Below are 12355 nucleotides of genomic sequence, written 5' to 3' on the forward strand. Positions count from 1 at the left end.
AACCAGAGCTTTGCCTCTTGGTTCGGTGTATTTTATGCTACACTGAGCTGCCTCCTTCAATTACCTTTGAACTTTTGTATTTATGCACACTCTGGGTAGAGTGTTTGGTTGTTTTGGTACCTGATGAGTTGCACTGACTGTAACATATGAATGTCACACCAAGCATGATAAATTGCTATGATGTTCTGTGTGGCCTGGAAATCCAGGTTATTTTGGTTGTCCATAAAACCGTGCTATTCCAGACAAAACAAAGGGCCCAGATCGAGGGAGGAAGGAGGTACAGGAAGAGAGATGGTTTGTGGATAGATTTTAAATATTAAAAGAAATATCGCCAAAAACCAAAAAAAAAAAAAAAAAGAAAGAAATATCTTCTAGAATGTAGATGTGCTCATGTTGTTCACATGCTTAGGTTGGAACAGGCACATGCACTGCTCTGGAGACGGGGCTGAGTCCTTCATACCGGAAGTTATAGGTCAGTGCATGCCGGGGGAAGGAAAGAAAGAAAGCTGAGAATGTCAGTGTAACTCCCCCAGATTGTCAGGTTCCTAGTGATACATCTTAAAGAAGTGTTTGAAGTATTTCTATCTGTCAGTTTCAACTAAGCTAATTTTTAAAAATTGCTCTTTGTACTGTGCCTTTCTCATGAACCTCTGTGAATTTAATGCATGCAATATGTGGGGGGAAATCCTATCAGCCTCAGTTCCCATCCCCCCCCCAAAGTCTGAGAAGCAGATTTTAGAAGCACATTGCTGCACCTGCAAGGATTTTGTCATTTTATTAAACGGACCTGAGATAATATTCAGTGTGTCTTGTAGGGAGGAATTTCGGAAAGAGGTGAGAGAAAATGCCAAGTTGGCCCCTGTTCCCTCTTGTTAACTATCTATTCTGTTGCATCTCTATCTAAAACAGTGTTGGGAGGACTGTTCTTCATTACCAGGGAATGTGAGTCATTCCCAGACTTGTGTGATTGGGATTCCAAAGCGTTGCTGTATCCGATGGTCTTATTAAATCCAAGTGTCAGTGCAGCCTTTCAGACTGTAGGGGAGAGCTCACTTACAGCTGGTGACCTGGTTCTAGTTACCACACAGAGACACTGGCGAGACCAGTGCCCCCCTCCAAGCACCCAGAATCCCTTGTGATGGCTCTTACCAACTGTTCCCAGATTTGGGGGTTTCCTGGTTCACTTCATGGGCTTCAATACATTTCAGCTCCCTGTTTATATCCTAGTTGGGATCTGTATACTTTAGGGGAAAAGTATCTGTAAAGTGTCTATAGACAAGCTAATGCCAAGGCTAGCCCAGCATTTGGAGGGGACTGCATTTCAGATTTACTCAGCCCTAGCAGTGTTAATTTCGTGGTGTCCAGGATCTAGCAAGACGCTATCCATTTCCAGCTGAGTCCAAACAAAACAAATAAAACATCGACCAGAGAGGGAGGAGACTATGGATGTTGCCAGAAAATTAGTTTTCCCTGTCTTTTCTTTCTCCTAGAATGTTTCACAGCCAATGGTGCAGATTATAGGGGAACGCAGAACTGGACGGCGCTACAAGGCGGGAAGCCATGCCTGTTCTGGAACGAGACTTTCCAGCATCCATACAACACTTTGAAATACCCCAATGGGGAGGGGGGCCTAGGCGAGCATAATTATTGCAGGTAAGATGGGACCACACAGTGCTTTATTTATTTATTTATTTTTTTTTTAAAGATTTATTTTTATTTATTTATGATAGACAGAGAGAGAGAGAGAGAGAGAGAGAGAGAGGCAGAGACACAGGAGGAGGGAGAAGCAGGCTCCATGCAGGGAGCCCGACACGGGACTCGATCCCGGGACCCCAGGATCACGCCCTGGGCTGAAGGCAGGCGCGAAACCGCTGCGCCACCAGGGATCCCCCCACACAGTGCTTTAAAAAGAAAATCTTTGACCTTCTTTTCCAGTCCCTTCCAGCATAGCTCACAACTACGGAAAGCTTCTTTGTCTCCTCTTGGCCAACTCAGAAAGCCTTTCTTGTTACTATTTTAAAAATCTTCCTCCCACACCTTGCTTGTGTGTGTGTGTGTGTGTATGTGTGTATATACATACACATACAGAGTCTACCACTCTTTTCAACTGAGATTGCTTTGATACAAAGGCTTTCAGAGCTCTGCTTTCCTGTACAATCACTTACATGTCTCTTGGGAAGGGCTTTCTTAGTTGGCCCTATCAGTGAACAATAGGTAGCAAAGCTTTCTAAACTACTGTGAATGTGGTGGTCAAGCAGAGCACCATCTGTGATCCAAACCTCCCTCTGCTTCTGAGCAAAGGAAGTTGTCTTACATTATCCCACCTCCTGCCAACCCACAATAACCTTGCTCTGGGAGCAGCTATAGCCATTAGATTTGTGATGTTTCCTTTCTTTCCTTAGAATAAGGTGTTTCTTTGGTCTTAACCTCCTATCTGACTCTGGCAGACTCTACCTGAGATCTTCACCTGAGATACAAGAGTCTGGTAACTTCACCTGAGATCCAAGGTGCTTCAGATGTGTACTTGCAGTTTTCCACGGAGATGATCCATGACTTTGATTAGATTCTCAAAGTTAGCAGTGATCCAAAACAAGTTAAGAATCACTGGTCTAGGGAAGCCCGGGTGGCTCAGTGGTTTAGCACCGACTTCAGCCCAGGGTGTGATCCTGAGACCTGGAATGGAGTCCCACGTCGGGCTCCCTGCATGGAGCCTGCTTCTCCCTCTACCTGTGTCTCTGCCTCTCTCTCTGTGTGTGTCTCTCATGAATAAATAAATAAAATCTTAAAAAAAAAAAAAAAAAGAATCACTGGTCTATAGGGACAAGAGCAAAGAAAGATTCTAAGCACTTTCAGTTATAGCTACATTTAAGCTATTTATACTCAAGATCCTGATAATGTGACTCGTGGTTCAGCACTGTGTCGAATTTAGTTATTATTAGGACAGGTACAAAGGCAGCCTCTTGAGCCATGAGGACAGAGAGAAATGATCACTGAGCTACACTGTGAGCCATATGCTATGTCCCTGGTTCTACCAGTATGTTGGAATCTCAACCATGGTACTGTCAACCCAGGTGAGCCACCATATTCATACCTGCATTGCATGGGCCACACTGTTTACCCTCTCTCTCTATGTACCTTTGCTAACACTCGAGGACCCTTGTGGATGTCTTGAAGTCCCAGGCCTGTCATCCAGGTTACCCCTGTGCCTATAGCTCTCTCCTTTACCTCTGCTCTAATTTGTTCCAACTGGCCATTTCCCCACAGTTGCTGTTGGATTATTTTTTATTTGTTACTATAAAAATGTTAAAAGCTTTTCCAAAAAAATTCTCAAAAATTATAGATGAATATTGCTTAAATAAAGTCTCTCATTTGACAACTTTCCCCTGAAATCCTCGACAAGCCCCATTTCCCAGAGGTAAGAGTTCGTATTACTTCACATTTTGCTATCTGTTGCATTTTATTGTTAAAATTTACACACACTCAACTCATTCTTTTACATTTTACTTTCAGAGTTATACATATTCATTAAAATATTTTTTGCATAATTAAAGCAATTAACCTCACTCTATCTCTGGTTTCTTTCTTTCTCTATTGCTATTCATAGAAATAGTTGGGTTGGGTTGGGAAGAGAAACCAGTGTTTGGGATTTTTGTGTGTTTGTTTGTTTTTACACGTTACTTAAATTCTTGTTCCAAAGTGTCTCTTGGTAGTGGGCTACTAGTTTATGCTATTATTCTGTTGCTTTCTATCAAACACGACTTCTAAGACGAGCTCCTGGGGGGACACCTGGGTGGTTCAGCGGTTGAGTGTCTGCCTTTGGCTCCTGGGTGTGATCCTAGGGTCCTGGATCGAGTTCCGCATTGGGCTTCCTATGGGGAGTCTGTTTCTCCCTCCACCTGTGTCTCTGCCCCCCTCTCTCTTTCTCTTTCTATCTCTCATGAATAAATAAATAAACCTTTAAAAAAAAAAAAAAAAGCTCCTGGATTAAGCCCGACTTTAAGGTAAATTTTAAATTTCCAAAGAGGTTTAATTCCTATGAAAAAGAAAGTCTTTTCTCACAGATTAGCACCCAGCCCTACACAGGCTCCCAGAAATGCACATAGTTCACTGTGAGAGCCTGGAGGGAATCATCTTTCTCCTCAGCCCTGGCCAGCAGCAGCCTCTCCTTTGACTTGATGGAATGTACCAGACCTGAACTACCAGTTTCTACTTCAGAAAAAAAGGGAGGCCGAAATGTTGATTCTCATCACATCAGTGAGTCCAGGCCTTTTGTTTTTGCACTGCTGTGAAATCCAAGATGAATTTGCTTATTCTTTATTAAGCTATTCTGATGCTTTTCAGAATGGTTTTGACATTGATAACAAACAGTTGTTTTCTAAGGTCTTTACCAAATACTACATCAAAGCTGTACACCGAATAGAGGGAGGAAGATGACAGTGAAAAACTGTTTAAAGAAGGGCTTTGTACAAGTTTTCCTGCTTTGATTTCTCGGCTGACATCCGACACCATGTTTGTCTTGTGCTCTGGTGCCAGACTCATCGCAGTGGAGATGTCTGCGAGATGGCGAGTGATGGGAATGCACTTCTCTGAGCTCGACGGATCTGGATTAGAGGGGAAGGCAGAGGGACAGGGAAGAGCAGAGTTGGCGCTGGCACCTGCCTTTGGGCACAAAAACTGAAAGGACCCTTTGTGCTTCAGGGCGGCTTATCTTCTGGGCCTCACAATAGGTTTATCCGTCTCAGGCCTGATAGGGGCGGCCCCACTGCTCCCGCTGCAGGGTCTTTATGCCCAGTTCCGGACTAACCGGAGTGTCAGGTTTCCAGTGTTCTGAATTGAAAGAAAGGGAGCTGAGAACGGCCGAGGAGAGGCAAGGCTTTTCTGTGTGTGTGGTAACCCTGGCTGTTTTGGAGTCTGTTTCAGAAGGATGGCTCGTTATTGTCAGGGCACTCTTGAGTTGAAAAACCTTAAAGAGCATTTTAGAAATGTTACCTAAACCTTTAAAACATATTGCTGCTGCATCAGAAGTTGGTATCAGGATCATAGGAATGCATGTTCTGACTGAAACTGGCTTAGCTTGCTTTCTTTCTTTTTTAAAAGATTTTATTTATTTATTCATGAGAGACAGAGAGAGAAAGAGAGAGAGAGGCAGAGACATTGGCAGAGAGAGAATCAGGCTCCTCACAGGGAGCCCGAAAAGGGACTTGATCCCTGAACCTGAGATCATGCCCTGAGCCAAAGGCAGATGCTCAGCTGCTGAGCCACCCAGACATCCCTCTTCTTCTTTTTTAAATAATCTCTACACCCAATGTGGGGCTTGAACTCATGACCCTGAGTTCCAGAGCTGCATGGTCTTCAGAGTGAGCCAGCCAGGTGCCCCCCTTTTTCTCTTCAAAAGAAATAGCACTGAGATACATACCAATTATTAGAAATAACACAGAGGGGGGATCCCTGGGTGGCGCAGCGGTTTGGCGCCTGCCTTTGGCCCGGGGCGCGATCCTGGAGACCCGGGATCGAATCCCACATTGGGCTCCCTGCATGGAGCCTGCTTCTCCCTCTGCCTCTCTCTCTCTCTCTCTCTCTCTGTGACTATCATAAATAAATAAAAATTAAAAAAAAAAGAAATAATACAGAAGTTGACAAGTTCCATTTTGGTAAACTTGAAAAGCAATGGACCAGTTGACTTAACATGACAGAAATGTTACTTGTGTGTCCTTGCCCCGACAGAAATCCAGATGGAGATGTGAGCCCCTGGTGCTATGTGGCAGAGCACGAGGACGGTGTCTACTGGAAGTACTGCGAGATTCCTGCTTGCCAGAGTAAGGCTCTCATGCACCCACTGCAGGTTTCAGGACACTGAGCACCGAGGGTACAGAGTGAAAGGCCACTCCCAGAGGGCAGGTTGTTCAGGCAGGTGGATTTCATGAAGCAGGTGAAAGGAGAAGCCATCCTGGGCTGAAGATTTTCCTCCTCTTGTTGAGGCTTTTCAGGAATAGAATGCCTGGTTTCCCTAGGACCCGTTCCCTTAATGGATAAGTCCACCCAGAATTTCTAATTCTACTTAATTTCCTCACGTGGATTCATTCATGGATAGAGAGATGGCAAGAGCTCAGTAGAACGCCAGGGAAACAAAACTACCTCACGCTTTAGGGAATGAATTGTCTAGAATGAATGAAGAATCCTTTATAGACAGTAAAACTAAACTATGACACTACTTATTATTTGCATTTGATGCACTATCTCCCCTGAAAAATGGTATTTGGGAAATACCTCATTGATCCCCTCCAACACCAGTGTGATTGTCCTTTTCCTCATGTTAGCATAAAGATGTTCTGTTGTCATGATAACTCATACCTCACCCCTCTCTACTATGAAAAACCCAGTTTCTTTAGCCTTTTATGCCAATGCCTGTTTTTTAGCTGTTGCCTTCATTCATTTGTTTATTCAGTGTTTATTATATACAAGGTACAAAGGTAAAAAGATACCATGACCCTCAGGGAATATGTGCGGTGGCAGGGATTCTTAGGAAGATACTTGAAAAAAAGGTAGGAAATATTATAGGAAGGCTTAAAGTATAGAATCCAAAACCAGAACTGGAAGGAGTTTATTAATGTAGTGTTCGTCAGATCTTTTTTTCTTTCTTTTTTGAGAGAGAGGGGTCGGAGGGGCAGAGGGAGAGAGAGAGAATATTAAGCAGGCTCCACGCCTAGCATGGAGCTCAACACAGAGCTCAATCTAAGAAGCCTGAGATCATGACCTGAGCCAAAATCAAGAATCAGATCCTTAACTGACTGAGCCCCCGTAACATCTCCAAATATGCCAAGGGGAACAGGTTTTTTTAGTTACTAGAGCTGAGGAAAGGGATCGTGCATTCATAATAATTCTACCTGGGTTGTTTTTTCCATATTATTTATCCTCACTCCTTGCCCTGCCACCTTCCTCACTCCTCAGGAGGACTGGAGGCTGTGCATATAGAGTAATATGGGAAGTCTGCGGGGGACCTGGGACCTCTCACTCAACTCACGCCCACCACAGCAGTCTGAATTCTGCTGCCTCATGGGGAAGGGCCATCCCCTGAACCAGTGCTGCAGGCCCCACCACTCACCTTCCAAAAGTTAAACTTCCAAATGGTACCACTGCCTGGCAGTGAGGCCCTGGCCTCACTATCCTTCCAACCCGAGTATGCCTTGATTCAGTCCCAAAATTGAGAAAACAGTAAAGACCAGCAGAATGGGCTTTTGCTCAGTCTGCTTAATCAAATTTTTAAAATGAAAAACATCTCATTTGGCTCTAGTTATGTAAAGAAGAAAGGGGCAGGGGGAGAGGAAAGCAGATTTTCCTCGGTCCATTTGTTCTACACAAAGATAGTCTTTTACTACTAGCCTATGTCATTCTCTTAGGAATGGCAGAGAGGGGATTTCAATCTGGCTGCTTTTATTTGGGAAGATAATCCTGAACTTGCATTTATAAAATATAATTTGGGCCAGTGGGAACCGACTCATGTGGTCACTGAAACTAACTTCCAGAAGAGAGAATTACTGAAAAATGGTACAACCCATCTAGTACCCTTCTAATTCCTGATATTTGCAGGATGTGCCTTACTGTTCCAAAAAAAAAAAGAAAATTAAATATCATTTCCTTTTTTATGGTCCTTTAGTAGCCTTTTCAAAGCTTCTAAAGTTGGCCTTGAAATGGTCTGGGTAGGGAGACCTACAGAGGTTAAGAATGAAAGCTGGGGAATACCTGCTTTGGGGATGTGGGGGAGGGAACAGTGCCTGGCTTTGGTTCTTTGGAAAACCCTTCCGTTCACTCTGTGGGCACCAGGGCTCCCCATCTAGCTGAGCCTCACACCTAGAAAGTCTGGCAGAACATTGTGCTCCTTAGTGTGTCTGAAAACTCCTGTGCTGTGTGAAGCAAGAGACCTTGGTAATTGCCTAGTGGACTCGATGGAGATACACCCTGCCTATTTTAGGCCAGTTTTGCCCTATTTCTGGATGTGGAGTCATAATTTTCATGAATAATACTAACCCTCTGTGTGAAGCCCACTATTCATGATTAGCATTGAACTTGTACAGGAAAAGGCCTGTGACATGATCAGATTCCTGGAAAGTTCATATCTGAATATAACAGACCCGGCAGGAGCCGGGGGGAGTGGATGTTTAGGGACAAAGCAGAATGTGGTTGAATGGCTGGCCATTGTGTGGAGACTGGAATCTTTGCCTGTCGGCATGTTATGGACAGAGCTAAGACAAGCGGGAAGGCAGTGATGAAGTATGATTCAAACGGGGCAAAGAGAAACTTGAACTGTGCTCTTGACCTATGGAGCATGGATCAGAACTTACTGTTAACAGGAGAGGTAATTGGATTTGCTCTTCAAACCACATGTGCCAGTATGTTTCTCAGAAACCCCATGTTCCTATTGCAGAGAGAAAAAATACAGATCATTAAAAGCAAATTTCAAAGTCATCAAGGTTACCATCCCTCTAGATCCTATCCCCTACAACTCTGAGGCCTGTTGATTTGGCTCTTGGGAAAACCATTTAGCTTAATATCTGTTCTTTGCCTGTCTCTTTTTTGTTAAATAATCATCCTACTATTCTAATTCCGATTTGTTTCATTGCTTTCAAAGGACATGCTTGAATGGACCTCAGCATGGCTTTTGATTTGTTCTATTTTACCTCTACATTCTTTATAAAAGTTTGGTACAGTTTTGTAAAAGTTAAGTAATCTAGTTGTGAGATGGAGGGAAACCTGCAAGTGGCATTTAAAGGCAAATATAATTTCCTTCACATAGCCAACGTGTGCCTGAAACCACGGGCATAAGTAATTTACCTTCTCATTGCTGAGAGCGATTTTTTGTTTGCTATAAAACACTCACCTGATTTCTGCAAACTCATTTGCAGAATTTGAATTATACAAATTCATCTTTGAAATAGGGAAATTTGAACATAGAGTATTAGATTATATTAAGCATTACTGTTAATTTTATTAGGTATTATAATGGCATGATGGAGATATATATATATACAAAAAGTTCTTAAGTTGTTTGAAATTATAGATACATACTGAAATACTTGTGGTTGAAATGATAATATATCTGGGATTTATTTTAAAATTATCTAGTCTCCCAAAGAGTGAATGAGTCAGATGAGGGAAATAGATGAAACCAGATGTTTTGTTTTTTTTTTTTTAAAAAAAAAAAAAAGATATTTGTTGATGCTGGATGACAAGAGGCTCATTATTCCTTCCTGCTTTTGTGTGTGTTTGAAATTTTCCACTATAAAAAAGAAATTCCAGGATATCTTAAAATTTTATAATATTTTAAATACTTCAAAAAATACATAATTACAATCTTCAAAGTATCTGGGTTCAATGTGTAACGTGATTAACCTATTAACCTAAATTGTGATACTTTTGCACATAGCTCACAGGTATCTAAGTTAGTTTTGTTTTTTGTTTTTTTGTTTTTTAATTTTTATTTATTTATGATAGTCACACAGAGAGAGAGAGAGAGGCAGAGACACAGGCAGAGAGAGAAGCAGGCTCCATGCACCGGGAGCCCGATGTGGGACTCGATCCCGGGTCCCCAGGATGGCGCCCTGGGCCAAAGGCAGGCGCCAAACCGCTGCGCCACCCAGGGATCCCCTGTTTTGTTTTGTTTTTTTAAGATTTATCCATTTATTCATGAGAGACACACACACAGAGAGAGAGAGAGAGAGGCAGGAGACACAGGCAGAGGGAGAAGCAGGCTCCCCACAAGAGCCCAGTGCAGGACTTGATCCTGGATCCCAGGATCACGACCTGAGCCAAAGGCAGCTGCCCAGCTGCTGCACCACCCAGGCATCCCTCTAAGTTAGTTATTGAAGTGAGTGATTAGGGGTACCCAGGTGGCTCAGTGGTTAAGCGTCAGACTCTTGGTTTCGGTTCAGGTCATGATCTCAGGGTCATGAGATCAAGCCTTGAGTCAAGCTCTGTGCTTGACATGGAGCCTGCTTGGGATTCTCTGTCTCCTTTTCCCTTTGCCCCTCACCCCCTTCCTCTCTAAAAATATAAATAAATAAAAATAAAGTTAGTGATTAAAATTTTAGTTATGAAACTTATTAAAACTACTAAAGTTATGGGTCGCCTGGGTGGCTCAGTGGTTTAGCACCTGCCTTTGGCTCAGGGCGTGATCCTGGAGTCCAGGGATCGAGTGCCACATCGGGCTCCCTGCATGGAACCTGCTTCTCCCTCTGCCTGTGTCTCTGCCCCTCTCTCTTTCTGTCTCTCATGAATAAATAAATAAAATCTTAAAAAAAATAAAAATTAAGTTATTAAAGTTGAAAATCACAAGGAGTTTATTACCAGCTGTGACAGATGACAGTTTTTAAGCTCTGACCATATGCCATACCTTGTACAGCTCAAGGGACACAAGGATGATGTGGTCTATAGCCTGTGGGAAGCAAAAACAGACATATAGACAAATAAGTATATGCAAGATACTCTGTAATAAATGAGATGAGCAAAAGTTTGGGAACATTGAAGGAGGGGTGTCTGTCCTGGGGTGGTGGGAGGTAGGGGCTACTGGTTATCAAAGAGGGTTTCTGGGAAAGGTGGGATCTTGGGCTTCTCCAACTTTAAGTTTCCTTATGAAAATGTAGTAGTAGTAGTACAATCATAGGGATCTTATTAAAATGCAGATTGTGATTCAGTAGGTATGGGGCAAGCTACAGACTCTGCAGTCCTAACCAGTCCTGGAATGTGGAGATGTAGGATCACACCTGAAGTAGCCAGGTTGTGGATGTTAGGGTTGGGTGGAGTAGGGAGGGCAATGGAGGTAAAAGGAACAGGGTGCATGCATGTACACACTGGTGAATTCCTAGGCAAAGTCAGTGTTGCTGAGATAGAAATTTTAAGAAGGAAGGACAAGAGATGAGGTCTGAGAACAATTAAGTGGGGCCAGATAATGGATGATGGTCTTGTGGTCTGGGTATGGAGCTTGGACTGGCCCTGGGAAGACGGTGATAAGGCTGAAGAATATGGAGTGTCAGAAGGAAATGTTTCTCATAGCTTCTCAAGCTTCTGTGTTAGGGATTTGGGGTAGTTTCTCCCTCTTAATCCCTGAGAAGTTCTCCAGAGATTGCATCATTCACACACAGGAGTCCTAAAAGGATGCCAGCCACAGCACTTCTACAAAACGGGGCCTTTGGTGACTTCACTGGCTGAAGTTCCTTTTAATTATGTGACACCCTGACCTTGTTAAAACAAATTTCTTGTTCCTTACAAAAATGCTCCTAATCATGACCCCTAAGAGAGGTTTTAAAGCTATGTTCAGAGCTCGAGTAAAAAGCCAAGGCACTTTGGTAGTGGTGGTCAAGGAAAATGTTTGGTCTCTGTTAGCACTTTTCGCACTTTAATGTCAGTGGTGATGCTGGTATGTTTGAGCTTTTATTTCAGCTATGTTTGAGTACCTACTAGGTATAAAACACTTATGGGCAGCCCCGTGGCTTAGCGGTTTAGCGCCGCCTTCACCCCAGGGCGTGATCCTGGAGACTGGGGATTGAGTCCCGCGTTGGGCTCCCTGCATGGAGCCTGCTTCTCCCTCTGCCTGTCTCTCTGTCTCCCTCTCTCCCTCTCTAGTAAATAAATAAAATCTTAAAACAAACAAACAACACACTTATATTCACATTACCTCATTTAACCTTTCCAGCAGTGCTGTAAAGCAGGCCGTGTCCACTTCCCACCCACCATTGTTTGGATGAGACAATGAGGCTAGAGTGGTGGGGTGATCTGATGAGGATTTCACTCCAAACTAAATTGGATTTGGGTCTAGGGCTCCTAATGGCAAGACTGATGCCCTTTCCTTCTAGTACTTGAAAACAGCCCCATTTCCTTTATTTCCTTGAAAACGGGGGCTCTGGGATGGATCCAGGCTACTGTTGAGGTCATTCTTGAGAATTTTCTTGGTGGATTGTTTGGGAATTAGAGTTTGAAATTCTGATAGTATGCTAAATTATTAAGAGTGCCTTTTTGACATTGTGGAAACCAAAGGATTAAGTCAGTGGCGACAGAGGGTCTGCAGTTCAAGCTGTTAGCTCTAAGTCATTTTCTTGTCTTCTTTGAGTTTGGGAAATCCCAAGCCCCAGGAGGACAACAGGCTGTGATGGTATCCAGGAAACATTCGCTGCACAGCAGAACTGCTCTGTAGGATATTGGGATGTCTCCGCGGGTGTTCCCAGCCCAGCTGTTCTCAGCTGGGAAGGGGCTCCCTGGAGTTGTACCCTTGGCATGAAGCACTGCATCAGCAGCCTTGCCCAGGCCTGGGGGTCTTTCCCAACACCAAGTCTTCATTGCATAGGGTGAAGTTCACCTCAAAAAA

General features: G+C 43.5%; 1 protein-coding gene across 5 annotated transcripts in view; it reads left to right on the forward strand.

The window, feature by feature from the left end:
- The window catches only part of KREMEN1 (kringle containing transmembrane protein 1), a 73393-nt gene that overhangs the window by 17761 nt on the left and 43277 nt on the right, over positions 1-12355 (forward strand). For all 5 annotated transcript variants that reach the window (XM_038575548.1, XM_038575549.1, XM_038575546.1 and 2 more), the window contains 2 exons: positions 1491-1653; positions 5725-5816. In XM_038575548.1, the coding sequence (XP_038431476.1) occupies positions 1491-1653; positions 5725-5816 (255 nt within the window). The remainder of the gene's footprint in view (positions 1-1490; positions 1654-5724; positions 5817-12355) is intronic.

Source organism: Canis lupus, chromosome 26 (assembly GCF_011100685.1).
Source record: "Canis lupus familiaris isolate Mischka breed German Shepherd chromosome 26, alternate assembly UU_Cfam_GSD_1.0, whole genome shotgun sequence".
In the NCBI taxonomy this organism is placed as follows: Eukaryota; Metazoa; Chordata; class Mammalia; order Carnivora; family Canidae; genus Canis; species Canis lupus.